This window comes from Pholcus phalangioides, unplaced genomic scaffold, assembly GCF_987345545.1.
Source record: "Pholcus phalangioides strain wild (caught in Gottingen) unplaced genomic scaffold, Ppha-v1.0 ptg000011l_1, whole genome shotgun sequence".
Classification (NCBI taxonomy): Eukaryota; Metazoa; Arthropoda; class Arachnida; order Araneae; family Pholcidae; genus Pholcus; species Pholcus phalangioides.
This window is the reverse complement of record NW_028301604.1, coordinates 10,578,699-10,596,189: the sequence shown is the minus strand read 5'-3', so window position 1 is coordinate 10,596,189 and position 17,491 is coordinate 10,578,699. Positions and strand designations below refer to the sequence as shown.

Genomic DNA, 17,491 nt, shown 5'->3' with positions numbered 1-17,491 from the left:
GAATACAGATACGCCCCCACTCCTACCTTAATATCTGTTCTTTACTAGCGTTCTAGAATTGTACGGAGTTTTATGAGATGCAGTTTCATGTGCTTAAAAAAAACTGCTATTTCTAAGCAACATTTTAAGAAACCACTTTGCAATTTTTTTTTTATTTTTTTTTTTGAAAATGTAATAAAATTACTTAGATGGAGCAATATTTGAAGAAGGTTTGTCATAAAGCAGATGTCTAGTTTCTGCAATCTCGTTGATTGTTTCTCAAGCTGAATTGTGATGTTGCCGTACATTAGACTGGTTTTGTGCTGGAACTTTTAACATATTTAGCAAAATAAAATATAGTGGTATGATCGGTCCTTCTTCTTTTACACAGAGCACAACTCCGGCCTATCACCGAAAGTGTGTGTATGTTATTTTCCCCTATTTGATACCTGATATGTCTAACCATTTGAGTACAAATACAGTGTTGTACGTGAAGTTAGTGCTGCCATCTGTGGTAAGTGAAGTGTAATGCTTGAATATTTTAGATTTTCGTACAGTTGTAGGCAGAGCCGCAACTAGGGGAAAGCAGGGGTGTGTGGTGGCCCGAGCACTGGACAAGAAAGAGCAACCAAGTTTTTTTTTTTTGTTCAAAATTACGAACAAAAATATTCTCCCGAAACTTGCTCTGAACATTAACTTCGGGCAGGAGTGGCAATTTTAGGGGAAAACATGTGAAATTTTTTTTTTACTTCAAAACATAATGCAGAAAACATTGTTATAGAGCTTTGGAGCGTTACAGTAACGGGGAGCGATGATGAAAAGGCATTGCACGACAAGATTTCTAGTGCCCGAATGAACAACATATTTCGCAAGTACTTGGCGTGCTATTCAGAAACATAGCAAAAGGATCCTCCAAGAACAAACAAGTGATCCTTGGGAATGCAAATGCTTTTTTTTCTGAAAAAAAAGACAAAGATTCATTGTAAGTGCTACATCTCTGAAGAAATGCCTACAGATTACAATTCACAGTGATTAAAAAAAATGACCAAAACATATGACCGATTGCTTGAAAATTCCTAAACTATGGCCGATAGCTTAAAAATGCTTAAAATATGAATATAAGACCTATATAAGATAGTCTATATAAGACCAATAGCGAGAACATTCTCAAAATATGACTTGTCATAAAAAAATATGACATGTCATAAAAATCCGAGCCCTTATAATAACATTTGAAACATTTTTTTTCTCTTTTTTTGCAATTAGAAGACGAATGGTTATGGAATTGGGTATTAGACAACGACTCTATTACTCTATATACATTTATTGATTTTAAAATTATCAAATCATTCAAACATTTGTGAGAGAATAATCATTACATATTAGATTAAAAATGAAAAAAAAATGCATTGAACTGAGACACAAAAATTAACCACAATACTTGCCCACTTATAGATATGGTTAGTTCAAAAATCCTCTAGATTAAGATGAAAATAAATTATCTCGAGGCGTAAATTTTATCGGCAACAGATTGTGAAACTTGGAAGAAAGACTTAAACTTCTACTGAAAAACATAACAGAAATTTATAAAAGATATTGGTTTAAGTGCTAAGAAAAATGATAAAAATAAATGATAGCATTGAAAAAAACATATTTTGGAATAAAAATCCATTTAAATGTTGAATATGACATGAGCATGCTAAATTTTCGAACTTGACTGGGAGCACGGTTGTTTCTGTTCACAGTCGTTCAGATAGGACTCCAAGTACGTCCTGATAATGAAAGACGACCATATTTAACAGTCACAGGAAGTGACATAAGACGAACTTGAATTGGTAACAAATCAGAAATATCATAACTAACAATTTCGATCTCTTGAACAGAACACAAAAGATGAATATAATTAATGCAGCTGGCGTAGCTATACTTATTTTTTTTACATCAATATAGGAAATCGTTTCAAATGAAGTAAAAACCATATCATTGGGAAACGGGTGGATAAAACACAGTTATTTAATGAAATAATTGAAGCTCTGATGCATTTCATTGATTCATCTGCGGACGGTGGATTCATGCGTGACTAACTTCCAAAGAATGGGTCATTAACCTTCTAATTTCGCCAGCAGTCAAGCAAAAAAAAAAGCCAAAGCAATGATATTTCTACTTCCGCGTGGTCAAATGATTCTCTTATAGTTGGCATGACAGAAACTATAAGAGTGAAACACCTCTTTGGATTCTTGTAAAAATGCATTACCCAGCTGTAATTCAGAAGCTGTAATCTCGAAGTTGTTAACAACCTTAAGAGTCTCACAAATTCCTAGTAACGTTTATTCTGTTTCGCTGACTAATTTTCTTTGACGGAAATTGCTTATTCATCGAATCCATATTATCAAAAAAAAAAAAAAAAACGATAGAAAAATGTTCATCATGCTCGCTGTATACGTGTAACTACAGCATATACAGCAAGGTTGATATGTTGTAATTCAATTTAAAATTTTCAATTTGTTTTGTATGTATGTGGCAACCACTACTGCCCCCCTCTGTGAAAGGCGATGCCCCACAGATTTTTTTCTTTTGCACCTGTCCTATGTTGATCTCCCTACGCGATCCCCTTTTCGATATTTCTTACACTCCCCTTTCCGATTTAATCAGTTTCTTGAATACCCAGCCAGGTCGGTTTTGCGATTTTATCAATTCTGTAAAAATATGCATTGGCAACTCTCACACGTAAATTATGTTTGTTTTATCTTAGAATTGTATATATTTGATGATTTGATGTTCTTCTCAACAGCGTCTTTGACGTGTATGTATCTCAACTCACCCCCTAACCACTTTTTCTGCTGTTTAATGTAACTTTGTGTTTGTTTGCTTACGGGCTTCGACCTAAAGCAGAAATATAAAATATTATTTATATTAATCAAATGCTAAATAGTTTAATCACGCAAATAATTACGTTATTTAATATTTTTTGACCTTATTTCAAACTATTATCATTAATATTTAACTTGATAAAATTAAATTGTTACCGATAAATTTGCGTGAGAGCTATTCTTTCTATTCAATTTCAAATTTAAAAATTTAGTTGTTGTTTTTTTAATTTTCAGTCATAAATTTGAATGCATTTAAAATTGCACTGAAATGTTTACTAGATATTGAGGCTTTCCCTATGTGTTGGTAAGATCTGAACTTTTATGATTGAAATTAATTTTTTATTTCGAATGATCTTTATTTTTTGATCATCACGTATACACAATATACACTTTTTAAGGTACATGATCAGATGGAAAAAACTATAAAAACCATTGCCTAATTTAAGAAAAATTAACTGACTGGAAACGTAGGGTATAGTACTGTCATTTTGCAGTTCAATCTTTGTAACAAATGTTTTTCCTTGTTACCAGTAAATCATCGTAATACACACAATGCAGAGAGAGTTTGAATCTAATAAAAAAAAAAACTAACAATGAAAGTTTCGTTGTTGCTCCTATATTTCAATGAAAATATTAAATGCATCGATCTAATGAATAAGCAGGTGAGAATTGTTGAATGACTTTGTCTTTCATGGTTAACGAAAGTTTTTCTTTCGTTCAAAGCTAATTGGCAAGGTTTCGGGATCTTCATAATGGCCCAGCACGAAATCATTATTACGAAGTTTTTTTCCAATGAAAAATAAACGGAGCCATGGAGACCTCAAGTTGAAAAGAACAATACTTCTTTCTCACCCTCGAAACCAAGGTCATTTTTCTCGTTTTGATTCTGTAGTTTGCGTGCAGCAGCAATAGGTTCTAGTGAAAATTCACAGAAAGCACAGGGTCAAAAATCTGCGGTCTACGACGCCCCCGTTGTGTTTATGCTGTAAAAAAAAGGAATTATTATATTCATTATCTGCTAAGCTTGTAATTCATTATTTGTATGAATGTTAGCATTTCGTCTCGTTAATTGTTAATTCGCCTTTCACGCATTTTCGCTCTTCTAAAATAGTACGGAGAAAAATAATTCCATTTCTCTAAGTAAAACACATGATTATTGTATGAATTATTAACGTGAAAGAATTGCGTTCACTCCAAAACTCATTTTTCTGAATAGACAGATATACTATGTACCTCATTCTCTTTTATTAGCCCACGTGCCGGGAAAATCGGAGGACACCAGCTTTTTGAATGCTGGTACCTGGTCCATTCCCACAGCATGCCGGAAAAAGCGAAGCTCAATAAAGATCATATGATACATTCAAAAGACCGATACCAATTTATATCAAATAGCTATATAAATAACTAAACGAAAAAGAATAAATAAATGCAGCAAAATCATCAAATATCACTGCAGCAAAATTCTTTCACAAGGGAATTTGATAATTATAATAAAAGAGTCGAGCACTTACTTATTGCCCTAATAATTACGATCTAATATAATAATTATCGTTCTAATAATACGAAATACAGATACTGTATTTTGTACGTTTTTCTTCATGTTCAGAGATTGAAGAAAATATGCTGTTGCTTTTGTATTACAACATCATGTTTTGCAGCGCAATTATTTAATTTCTCTCTCTGCTTATTCCAACTTGACACACATGATCAAGAAACACAAAAAAAATTTCGCAGTCTTTAAAATCTTAAGTTTAAATACTTATGGTTCTGCATTTAATTGATCTAACCTACGCGAACGAATATGCTTAATATCTTACATTTTTAATAAAGTAATATTTGTGGTAGCATACATAAAACTAGACTGTGTGGATAGTACGTGAAACAGTATGATCCTAAAGATGCAGAGGATAGACAAGGTTGAAATAAGCCAATTCAATCAATTCTTAGAGTCTAGATATCTGAGAATTATCCGGAATCTCTGACTCGAATTTCCCTCCATTCCGGGAAATACGGGTATTCCCGACACCTTGGTCTCCCTCGATGTTACCCGGCATGCCGGCTAATGAGGGGAATGTGGTATGCACTTATAAAATTCCCTATATGATCCTGGCAGCCATTTGGTTGGGGCACCCATATTCGCTTGTGCAGGAACGTGTTTTTTTCTTCAGCGGTTCTAAACTGTAGATCAGAGGTCTTCAACCTTTTTCAAGTCGCGAGCACTGACTGTACCCACCCATAATTAACAGAAGAGCATCCTAACGGCAAGTTTGACATACGAATGAACGTTGTACAAGTTATTTAAGCTGGATTGATTCAGCACCTCACGAACATGAAATCGGACACAACATCGAGCCCTTTGAGTACTGGTGCTCACAAGCAATAAGTTGAAGATGCTTGCTGTAGATCTTGGTCTATTTTACCCACCAGGTGTGCATAAAATGACCGTTGTGAGATGAGACAAGTAGTGACGTGTTCGAATACTTAATTGAAAAATATTAAACTGTGTGAACAAATCTTATCTTATCCGAGGATGATGTCAATGTCCGCTATCCATACGAAGATTTTAACAGCTGGCTGATGCGAAGATACATTGAGGAAAGAGAGAAATTGCAACTGCTTGCGGGGAATCAAACCCACGTCCTCTCACTTGCCGGGTGAGCACCCTAGACCAGTGGTTCTCAACCTTGGCAAGCCCGCGGCCCGGTTTCATTCATTTTTGTCAGTGGAAGACCCGGTCAAACACAAGACCTACGGAAAATGAATGAGAAAAAATGAAACAGCTGATCACTCGCGGCCCGGTATGAATGGTGTCAGGGCCCGGCGGTTGAGAAACACTGCCCTAGACCACTAGACTACAAAGACTTATCCTTGCAGCATGAATGACTTATCTGAAATTCCTGACTTCGTGCATTTATATTATACAGTATTATTTAATAATTTAACATATGATCTTATATATGTATTTATTATCATCTTCCGGCTTTCATAGTGACATACATACAGCATTTGATAAAATAGAGATTTTTCAAACTTGCACATAAGTTAATTTGCTAGAACTTTTATTCCACTGTTTTTATGTGTATGGTTATCAAAAGACACAGTTTATATTATAAATTGTTTTATGAATCCCTAGATTTTTTTATGTATTAGAATCTCTTAATTAGATGCATATACAGAATAGTTCAAAATCCCACGTAAAAGCATTTAGGGGGAAGTAGAGAACATCAAAACGGAACTTTATTTACATAGGAATATGGCCTTACTTAGGCAGGTGCGAAGAGTATGGCCGCACCAGGCCGCAAAATATTAAGGGCTGTAATTGAGTAATTGAGATTAAATGCATTTATAACGTATAAAATTTTGGCTTTGCTTCAAGAAATACTGCTTCAAACTCCAATTTATAGATATGCCATACGAAAATGTGCCTTATATATAGGCAATATTCAAAAACATATATTCCGACAGGAATATACTTTGGTCCGGGTTCTTCACAGGTTCTCAAGTAAAGCCTTTTAATGGAACTCTACGTTGATTTTCTAGTGAATTTATACAGAAAAAATATTGGAAAAATATTTTTACTTCTCTTCTTAGGCTTCTTATTTGCGGCAATGGATATAAATATTGCAAATAGTAAAGTTTCGAAACCCAGCCGTGCACAGGAAATCATGGTCGCCACCTTCACGGCCATCCGAAGATAATAATATAGGTGTGTTGTTCTATAGTTTATTTAGTGTATGTTCATAGTTTCTTCATAATATGTATTAGGCCTATTTAGGTGATCGATTTATGGTGCAGTTAGTTTGGTTTTTCTCTTAAATTTCTAACAACCGAAATGATTTCTACGTTGTACATCCTTCAGTGTGGCATCAAAAATTACCCTGCCCAACAAAAAACAGAAACTTCCGTGTTCCTAAAGAAATTTAAACGGTTTTAGGGTATATTGGGGTTGTTGATTTTAAAACTGGTGTTGGTTTTGTCGAATTGTCTCTAGTTTTTGAGATAATGCATACTCCCAACATTTCAATATATGCCGCCACTAATTTCTGCTTAGATTTTTTATTTCCAATTTTTCATTATTTTACTTTTTATTCAATATATTATTACATTTATAACATGATCAGACATCAATGTTTATTTATTGATATTAAATTTATTATTGATTTACATTTCGCACACTTTGAATGTGATTTGTATACTACTTATGTGTATTACCATTGAAATTTAACTTTCACTTTATCTCATAAACTAGAACCAATCTGACAAAACCAACGCCAGATTTGGAATCAGCCCCACGAAATCACCCTAAACCACTGAAAAATCTTTGGGAACAAAATCAATGTTGAGCAGTGTTATAGACCGTGTCGTCTAAACGCTTGGGCTCAACTGGGCACTACCCGGGGGCCTCACAAAAATGAGAAGTGGTTGAATTTTTCGAGAATTTGTCAGGTAGGGCCTCAGAAAAATCACTTGGCCAAGGGGTCCCATGATGTTCGTAATACGTCCCTGGTTATAGATATCACAATTACGTGAGTAAGTCGGAGTTCAACTAACTCATTCAATTTTAAATTTGTTTTGCTGGACTTTTTGGCGGAAAAAAAAAATCTAATAAACCATTATTAACTCGGGAAAGAAACTATTTTTCTCGGAAATATAATAAAAGTGACGATAAATATTAAAGAGATAACCGAAGAAAAGAAAAGGGGAAACCCTCCCAGCACACAACGTAAATGAATTCATAAGTAAAGCAAGTCATTCTGTTTCCTAGAAGAATCTAGGTCTTCAGCAATAGCAATGAGGTCACGCAGTAAAATAATGATATTAAAAAAAAAGGAACGAAAGGCTGCATGCCACAGAGGAAATTACAGCGAAATATTCACCCACGAATCTCACTAATCACACGCATTCCCAGTGGCATACCTTGTCCTGTTTGGGAATGCTCTTCTCTTGGATAAACCATGTAAATCGATTTTTTAATCAAAATATAGGCGAGGCTCCAAAAAAAAACTTTTCTACTTTTCGTCAGTATAAATCAGCGCCAAATGGTGGTAGCTTCTTTATGTTGCATCAGTTTCCATATTCTCATCTCCATATTATGTCACACGAAATAGCATAAAAACCACGTTTTCTTCCTTAATATAAGAGAAAATAAATAAAAAAATAAATAAATGATTCTTTCTCTGAATTTTGTTTAATGACAGTATTTTCTTTTTACTCTTTTTCAAGTACTGTGTAATTATGAACAGTTTTCAATCAATGTGAGTGGTTGCATTTGACTTTTTTCCGAGTAATTATGTTATTATGTTGATTGTTTCGATGCTAAATAATACAAAATCATATAATCAAGTATGTATAAACAAATGATATTTTTTATGGTTTATATCAGTGTTTCTCAACCTTTCTGAACCCAAGGACCACTTAAGTGTCCGAGACAATTCGACGGACCTGTAACTTACAACATGAGTAGCGTGACTAGTTGTCCAGTATTTGACGGGGCATTACTGTATTTTTGGCTGTTCCGACTTTATTGTCCCGTTTTTTCAGTAAAGCTTATTCGAATTTGTAATATTTACTTAAAATGGTGAATGAAGATAACTTTCGTAACTTATATTTCATGCTATGATATAATTATGACTATAAATCATTTAAACACACACAATATCGTTTGACAACACACACACTCTCACTCATTTTAACACTCATCTCACATATTTGTCATGTTCAACGTTTTTTTCCGTAAACTACATTTGAATTCACTTCGAGTGTGATTAAATCATTGATTAATCACAGAAATGGTTTTTCGAATGCCACGATAAATTAATACGTGGCTAAAAAAAAAGAATCACTCAGTAATTGATCCACAACAAACAGATTTTTTGTTCACAAAAATATTAGTAATTTTATTTCGTTGGGAATGACTCCGTTATGAAAATTGGAAAATAAGATCGATAAGTGATTACTGCATGAAATACTCGTACACACATTATAATAACTAGTAAAAAACCCCCAATTTTTTTGTTCGAATTTTATTTATGAAACAGTTCACTTTTCTAATATCGATAATGATAGTTTTTACTATGTTTTCAAAAATAACATACATATATTGAATAGTGGGTCAAGCGTGCCTTCGTGTTTAAATGTTGATAAAGCAAAAGTAGATCTTTTACCGCATAGCTCAATAGTTGAAGGAGAGGAGAGAAAGCCTGATATAAAGAAATTAGACGAGGTAATACGTCGTGGTATATCATTTGTTTTACTCGCAAACATGTTCTTGATGGCAGTTGGAGAAATTGAAGGTGCTAAAGGGGACACGGTCCATTTCGCTCGTTCATTGATCGCACGGTCCATTTCCTTCTCTCGATCCTACCTTAACAATGTTATTGTCTACGTGAGAGATGAAAAATATAAAAAAAGGATTATCTGAATAAAAATTCTCTAAATAATGGCATCCGTGCTCTTGGTTGTTCCTGTGCTGCATATGAAGAGATCATTATATCTACATTTTCGTAAGTGTTTCGTAAAAGACTCGAAAGGTTACAAGAATAATAATTTTCTTCAATGTAAATTTTGAATGTGCGTCCTTTGTTTTTAATAATATATTTTAATCGTGCTAATACAAAGTCAATAAAATTCCAGAAAATATGAAGCATGATTTCATGTAAAAATATATAAAAATGAAGGTTTGAGCACAAGAAAAGATACAATTTGTCATGTTTGTGATCCATGTTACGTGCTTGAAAAAATAATTAATGAAATATAGTAATTATACAATCGAAAAATTGAACTTTGATGTTTATGGCAGGTTAGTATAAAATTTTATGTAAGAACTGGAAATCATTTTTGTATTGTTGTGAATGAGCTCGCTCCGGAGCGGAGAAATCGAAATGTTTAAGCGAAGGTGGCGCCGTAGTATCAGCCTCTTACTATCCGCATCCTTTTTAGGAGAAGCACAAAGGAATGATAGTAGTTTCTGTTCCTTCTCATCGAAGTTATTCACCATGAGAGCAGAAACTGCTTTAGGAGCTCGTAACCTCACCCTTGATACAGCAGGAAACCAAGCCGGGACATCAACCCTCGTGAAATTCGTTTCCCTTGGCCTAATCATCGCGATTGGAAGCTCGGCAAATGCCTTGGTGATCTACGCTTTCGGCCGATACCTGCAATTGCGACGGCCACCCTACTCGTTGATGGCTGGCTTCGTCATGTTAGATCTGGCAAGGGTTCTCGTCTGTTTTCCGATCACTTTCATTACTGTCGTCCATCGCCTAAACTGGAAGTACGGAGGAGAACTTTGTCAGCTAATGGCTTTTACAAACATCTTCTGCTTACTCGGCAATTGTCTCAGTATTTTTGGAATGACGTTAGACCGATATTTCGACAACAGGCACCATCATGTCTACCGCAACCGTTTCCGAAATGTGTACGGCACGGTCATGCTCTTTTTCGTCTGGGGTATGGCTTTTTTGTTCGCGTTTCCAACCGTGTACGGTGTCCGCCAGAGGTATGATGTGGTGGGTGCACAATGCATTTTCCCGCATCATTATTATCAAAATGACGTTGATACTTTAGGTTTAATGATAAGTTTGGTAGTTGTCATGGTTCTCACAAACATGCTCTACGTGAAACTGTTATTCTTTTTGCGAAGTAGGCGAAGAATGCGACCAGTTATTTACGAACCAGCCGTGAGCGCAAGCTGGGGATTCTACGACACCAGAGTTGGAAGATCGGTTAGACAACGATGGGAAGAAGAGTTTGTTCCCGATACACCAATATCCATCATAGATCGCAATCCTTTCCACCATCATCCGCCCAGAACAAATTATGAAATAGCTCATTGGCGTAACGAAAGACGACACAAAGAAGAAAAACTTACAAAATTGTGTTTTACTGTGAACGTGATTTTTTCAGTTATGTGGTTGCCTTACATATCCGTCTGTTTTTTTTACGCCGTCGAATTCCATAATCCACAAGTCCATGTGCCAGAATGGCTGGAAGCTACGGCTACTTGGCTTACGTACCTTCAAGTTACTGTAACTCCTATTGCTTTTTTTTCTTTATCTCATTTTTCGAGAAACAGATTAAGGAATGTTAACGAAAAACAACGTTACTCTCCGACTCTGAGTAATTCTAGTTACTAGAGCAAAACTGGTTAACGTTAAAATTTGCACGTTTGTTTTCACTCATCATTTTAAAAGTTCCATTAAGAGATATGAAGAGAATTTTATGAAGTTTTATCCTGTTGTTGAGCTGTAAGTGAAAAAAATGACCACTCATATTTGATGGTTAATCTTTAAATTTTCAAATACTCTATTTTTAAAAACTTGAAAATATTTAACTCAGAAAATATTTAAAAATATTTAATATAATTGTATCATCAATTCCCACAATTCATTTCATGTCGATCAATTTAGACAATAGCATTATTTTCATTCTGAATCGATTGATGCAAATAATGCTTTAATCCTACTGCTCAAATAGAATCCATACCGTTAGAAAATTGAACTTCTGGTTCATTTGGCATGCTTGTAAAAAGAATGTAACGAACTAATCTGAAAAAAAAAGACTTTTTAAAAATTGAACAATCAGCTTTCCAATTTTTTATGCAAATGTCAGCAAAATTACTCCAATTTTTATCAACTATGTTGTGCGAAACCGCCATTAACTCAAATCTTAGAAGATAAATTTTCTGTGTCAGTTAATCTGATTTATAATTTCTTCAAGCACAATTTTTAAAATCAAATGCATTTTACATAATAACAAAAGTTTCAATGTTATTGATATCGTATTGATTGATCAGTTTTACACCAAGTGAAAAAAAAATCTTTTAAAATTTACTCAACACTTTTGTTACATACAGAAAAAATATCGATTTAATTTTTTTAACATAAACCTGAGTATAAAATTTTCTAACTATCGACGTGATTAAATTTAAAAAACAAAATATATGTAATTTAAATTTTTTCTAAGCCTTTAATGTTTGTTCGAATTCCTCCATCGGTGCTTTTGTCAATGTAAATTTTTTAGGCATCTGTGAATTCAGTTGTTGAAATTTAAAAAAGAAATATGGTAAATAAAATTAAACTTTGTTGTTGAGATACGTGTTATTAAGTTTTGGAAATAGTATTATATGACTCAAATTTGTTTTTATTGCGGTTAAAAAATATTTCCAAGATTTACAATTTATAAGATTTTAGGTGATTATTTTTTTTTTGCCCGCGTTTGGGTAGCGCATATATTCCGTCCTTAAACATCGAAAATAATATCCGTTCATTTCACTGAAAATTGTCAAAGAAATATACAGAAATCATGATTAGTTTTTCTTTACAATTAACTTCAAGTGTTTATACAGCTCATCAAAATAGAAATTAGTTAATTGTAAAAATATGTCTTCTGCTGTGTAATCGGTTAGTGTCTAGAAGTATAGAAATTACTTCAGAGAGATCACGACTCCCAACGTTGAAAAAATAATTTATTTACTATTTATTTACTATTTATTTACTATTTCATCTAATTTATACTGCATAAACTTTACTTAAAATGTATACAGATTTACATTTTCAACTAATTTGAACTTTTTCGAAGAAAAAGTGATACACTTTTTGTTTGATTTCTGAAATTAGTTTTTAGAGAGATTTTTCTTTATTTCTAGTTCAATGATATTATCAGTTACTTTTGAGAAAAATCATTTATTAAAATCAAATGTTTGATTTGCTGCGTATTTTCAAAGTACGTTCAATGAAAACCAAGTTTCAGTATTGAATTTTCTTAAAACTTAAATAAAGTATAAAAATTTTAAATAAGGTTGGATTAATTGAAGTGAACAAACTTGGTATTTAAGACTGTTGAAAAAACTTAAAATTCAAGTCTAGCCTCTATTTTTCGTTGCGCTTTTCAGAGAATGTGTGACCAATGAGAAGTTGCAAAATATACAAATGGAATAAGACCGTGTACAAGGCTATCAAAAGCATGAAATAATGCCTGTCATGTTATTAGTACTGCCGGGTTCTATCATCAGGAATAGGGGAAGAAGTTTGAGGAAAAACTCAAACAAAACTGTACCATACTATACAGGCTACTTCACCATAATCGACCGAAAAGAATGCAAATTCTATGGTTCATTTTAAAATTCAACAAAAAATGTGAAAAATGATCAGCAAAGAGAACGGAATTTATCTGTGATACTAACCCCTCAAAATCAGTATTAGGGGAAATAAAAAAATTAAAATATGTACCACCCCAATCTAAAAATGTCAATTAGTAAATTTTGTGCCTTTCTCTAGTAAAATGAAAAAAAATTACCCCGTAAAATTTGTGTCGAAATTCGACTAGATATTGATAGTCAAAACTCGTGATTTTTTGGCACTTTTCCAAGAAAATGTTTTTTAACAAGGAAAGGGTCCCAAGTTGACGTCTTCAAAAACTTTTGAAAAAATTGCCACTGATTGTATTCATTTAAATATACACAAAAATATAAAAAAATCCGACGGAATTATTATATGGGTCGCTCAAGTTTTTTTTAAATATTAATATTTTGAACGCTAATAGAGGCCAAGAATGAATTTAAAAATCCCTCAACCCTATAGTCTTTGAGAGTGATGTCATTCAAACAACCTATGATCACGTACAGCACAGAGAAAGAGGAAAAAAACTAGTTTCTAGAAGAGAAAAACACTGGGGGAAAAAAGAAAAAGGGGGGGGGGAAGAAAAAGAGCGAAAAATGAGGGAGAGATAGAGAGTGAAAAATATTAAAAGAATTTTTTCCATAGATCTCGCCAAGAAGCACGAGAGGCGACGTGCAGCCAACTCTTGACATTTTTATTGATTTTTTGCGGCTTTATTTTAATTGCATTCCGTCGCTAATTTTTAGGTTTTTATATGTTTCTGGGTGATATGAACACACTTGAGTTTTTTCATAATTTTTTGAGGACGACACCTTAGGACCCTTTCCTTGTCCTTTCCTTGGTTTCGGACTCGGGGGCATTTCAGTCACTGATAAAGAATAAAATCTAGAATCGGGTGGTTATATTCGATGTCACTCTGATCATTAGCAATGTGTTGTGAAAGCTCTCAAAGGCTAGTTTCTAATTTCACAGGGCCAAAATGTGTGCGCCTTCTTTGTTGTTGTATTATCAATGTAGCTTTATGACTTACGGTACCGCAATACTGTACTCACAAACAGAAGCGCTGACACTATGAAAACATATTGGAGGAGGAGCCTAAATTTGCCACTCGCTCCGTATATATGGCTCTCAAGGGCGTTCGCATTAACGGGATGGCGTTGCATTGCATATTCAAGAATTATGTGGGGTTATGGGAGAGCCCTTACCCCCCCCCCCCAGGTTCCGTCATCTATGCTTGCAGGTAAAACACTTTTTTTGGGAATGTTACTGGTTAACAAGTATATGCTGGAAATTATGTTTTTTTCATCGCAATACCACTAACGATCTATGACCTACGTGACCTGCATTTTTCAGCATTAAAAGTAATAATAATAAAAATTCCTCATACATTTGAATATTTTGAAGTTATGCACGGTCCTGCACCCGTATTGTCGATAAGAAATGTGTGCCATGACTTATGTTGTAACTCTCTTACATCAAACCATAGCAGTAATTGCTTCGAATCTAATGGTATTAAAGTTATTAGTACTAACAGAGTAACTTCAATTCATTATTTCTTATCGTTAGAAATTTCAAATGAAGCATTTTTTAAAATCTGATTTCGTGATCTGAACAATATCTTTCTTAAAGAGAGATAGTCGGCTTTTTTTTTCTCAGCCCAAGATATCAAGAAACAAGATATTATCTGGTCCTGGCGGAGACCAGATAACTTTTCTTTCACCTCAGCATAATATCTAGAAAATATCTGTTTCCTTGATATCTTGGGCTAAGAAAAAAGCCGTTTATCTCTCTCTACCTGGGGCCAATTGCTGAAGTTAAGAGAGGCTACTAATGCCTCTACTTCAGCGCCTCACGCCACAGTGCATGAAATAAGGCGGAGTCGTTTATCCAGTGGTGTAGATGGTAGCATGCTTGCCCAGTTTGCGAGAGGGTCTGGGTTCGTGTCCCGGCGGAGACCAGATGTGACTTTTCTTTCGGAGCTCACCTCGGCATAACATACAGGAAAATATCTGTTTCCTTAATATTTTTCTTATGCCTGGAGTGAACAAAATACAGTACAGAGAAAAATTATAAATAAATAAATCTCACGAAATCCTTTTATTTCATAGTTGAGAACTTTTGATTTGAATAGGAAGTATTACAACAATTGTAGTCACACACACTATATAATATCACATTATGTTAAACCTTTCAACTGCCTGTTCTCACGAGATCTCTAAAAATTCTCATTCATTTTTCATGGTAATACGCACCAGTTATATATAAGTTATTGCATTTACATGATTACATGAACGTTAAGAGAATAGATGCAATTTCCGGGTTCCCTACCGCTTTTGTGTGACCACGAACTGTCATTGTGAGAATCGTGTCCTCGCAACAACCACGACACTAATTAAATTGCCTGGGAAACGATGACTAGACGACTGATGGCTTAACGCAACGGTCCTTTTTTTTTTCTGAATGATACGTTTTGTGAATCGACTTTAGTTGAGTAGATTGCAGTGGAAAAACGGTAATGAGCGACATCAGCGTGGCAGCAATAACCGAAAAAGTAATCAACGTAATTGGATTTCTGTGACGTCTTCTTGAAAGCAGATGTTATAGATGGTATATAGCTGCTACGCGCGCGAAAAGATTTCTAGTCAGATCATCGCGTTCAAAACATATTCTGCATACAAACATTTTTCCGAGAGAAATTCAAAAAATTTCATGATTAACTCCGTATATATGATTACGGTGAAATCTCTCCATATCATATTCATCGGGCCAAGAAACATTATCGTTGCAGAAGGATTATTTTTATTTTTTTTATACAAAAATTGCCACGTTTTTAAGACAAATAAATTCAATTGGTCGAATGGTCTACATCACTCCTCCACGACTCATTCGTGTGAATTCTGACCACGAGGTCCTGATGACGGCTCTCCATTGAAGAGCCGAAACGCGTCGACCATTCGACCAATTGAATTTATTTGTCTTAAAAACGTGGCAATTTTTGTATAAATTAAAACCAGGCAAAGTTTCTCATTTTTGTGATAAGATTATTTTTATATCGGGAGGTATTATCATCATCATCATCATCATCATACGTCATCAAATTTATGCTATTTTCGCCATGTCTTCTAGTTTATCACCAAAAAATGTTCTTATATGAGCATTTATCTGTCACACAAAAATAATTGATTAACAATATGATGTTAATATATAATGGACATTTTCAGTTATATTCATTTCTTTCAGAACCACTCACTTCTACGCGTGTCTTCATTTGATTTAGTTTTCATTTTTTTATAAGTGTATTTTATCTTGAAACGGATACAAGATTTAGGAAAGAAATTTTGTGCTTTTCACTTTAAAGCTCATTAGCACGTTGCTCAGATTCATGCTCGCGTAAATGAAATCTTATTATCATGTTTAGCAACCCGAAAAAAAGAACATCTATTTAATGAGTTCAGGAAAAAAACCTCTCACTTCTTGCGTTACGACCATTACTTTTATGAGTGTCTTGATTAATGGCATATTAGAATAGAAACTGCCAGATGTTCACACACTCGTTCAAGGTCTGCATCTTTTTTTTCTCGCGTTTGATAGTTCTTGAATGTGGCAATGTAACTCTATGAAGTGCACTTGCGTGTGAGCAGTTTTTCCTTTCTCTTTTTCCATCAGTTTAGTGCAAATGACAGGCAAGGAGTTTTACCGAACGGTTCACAGATAATTTATCATTCTTTTATACTTCTTTTTCTTTCTTGTTTCATACAATCGTTGAAAGCTTCGAAATCCACAAATATTACAACTATTATATTTGGGCAAAATACCCTCCGGAAAGAGCAAATGTTATAAAACTAATTTATTTACAGTGGAACCCTGTTTATACGACGTCCAAGAGACCAAGTCAAAACGAAAATCCTGCAACTGAAACTTAATTGCAGCCACCAAAACATTAACAAATTCTCAAAAAATCAATGCTTTTATTTCTTTTTCGGATTTATTTAAAAACTATCTGAATATAAAAAAATACTTGGAAAAAGAATAAAATTGAATAATTTTTTAAAAACTCATAATTGAAATTTTGTTACTTTTATTTGAATCTTGGCATTGGATTCGACAAAGCGAGCTAGTAAAGCACCACCCAAACCACAACTATAAGAAATTCTATTGGAAATGAAGAAGGAGCCAATATTACGCATATTTTCTTACAAGCAGACCTCTACCCTTTTTAAACGTCAGAATGAGTTTTCCAACGCCTCAGGAATAACTCTGGAAACAAAACACAGACATGGAGAATAACTAAAAAACAAGACTATAATATTGTTGCCGATCAAAAGTTTAATTTCTTTTTTACTCAGAGCTCAACGCATTTAAATAATTCTCAGAAATAGACAATGAACAAATCATTTTAGTGTCCACTTTAAAGTGGTCGTCAGCGTCGCTCGAAAATTAATGGTTTTTATAGCATAAATATTCATGTAAGTTGATTTCAGTTACATGTTTACGCCGTCTACAAAACGCATTCGGGATTCTACA

The 17,491-nt window shown here is 34.0% G+C and overlaps 1 protein-coding gene across 1 annotated transcript; it reads left to right on the top strand.

Annotated features, from left to right (window-relative positions):
• The first annotated feature begins 9,844 nt into the window (after nt 1–9,844).
• LOC149080036 (putative G protein-coupled receptor 173) lies at nt 9,845–10,984 on the top strand. The gene has a single exon (XM_089238591.1). The coding sequence runs from the start codon at nt 9,845–9,847 to the stop codon at nt 10,982–10,984; it is 1,140 nt and encodes a 379-aa protein (XP_089094717.1).
• Nucleotides 10,985–17,491: the final 6,507 nt, after the last annotated feature.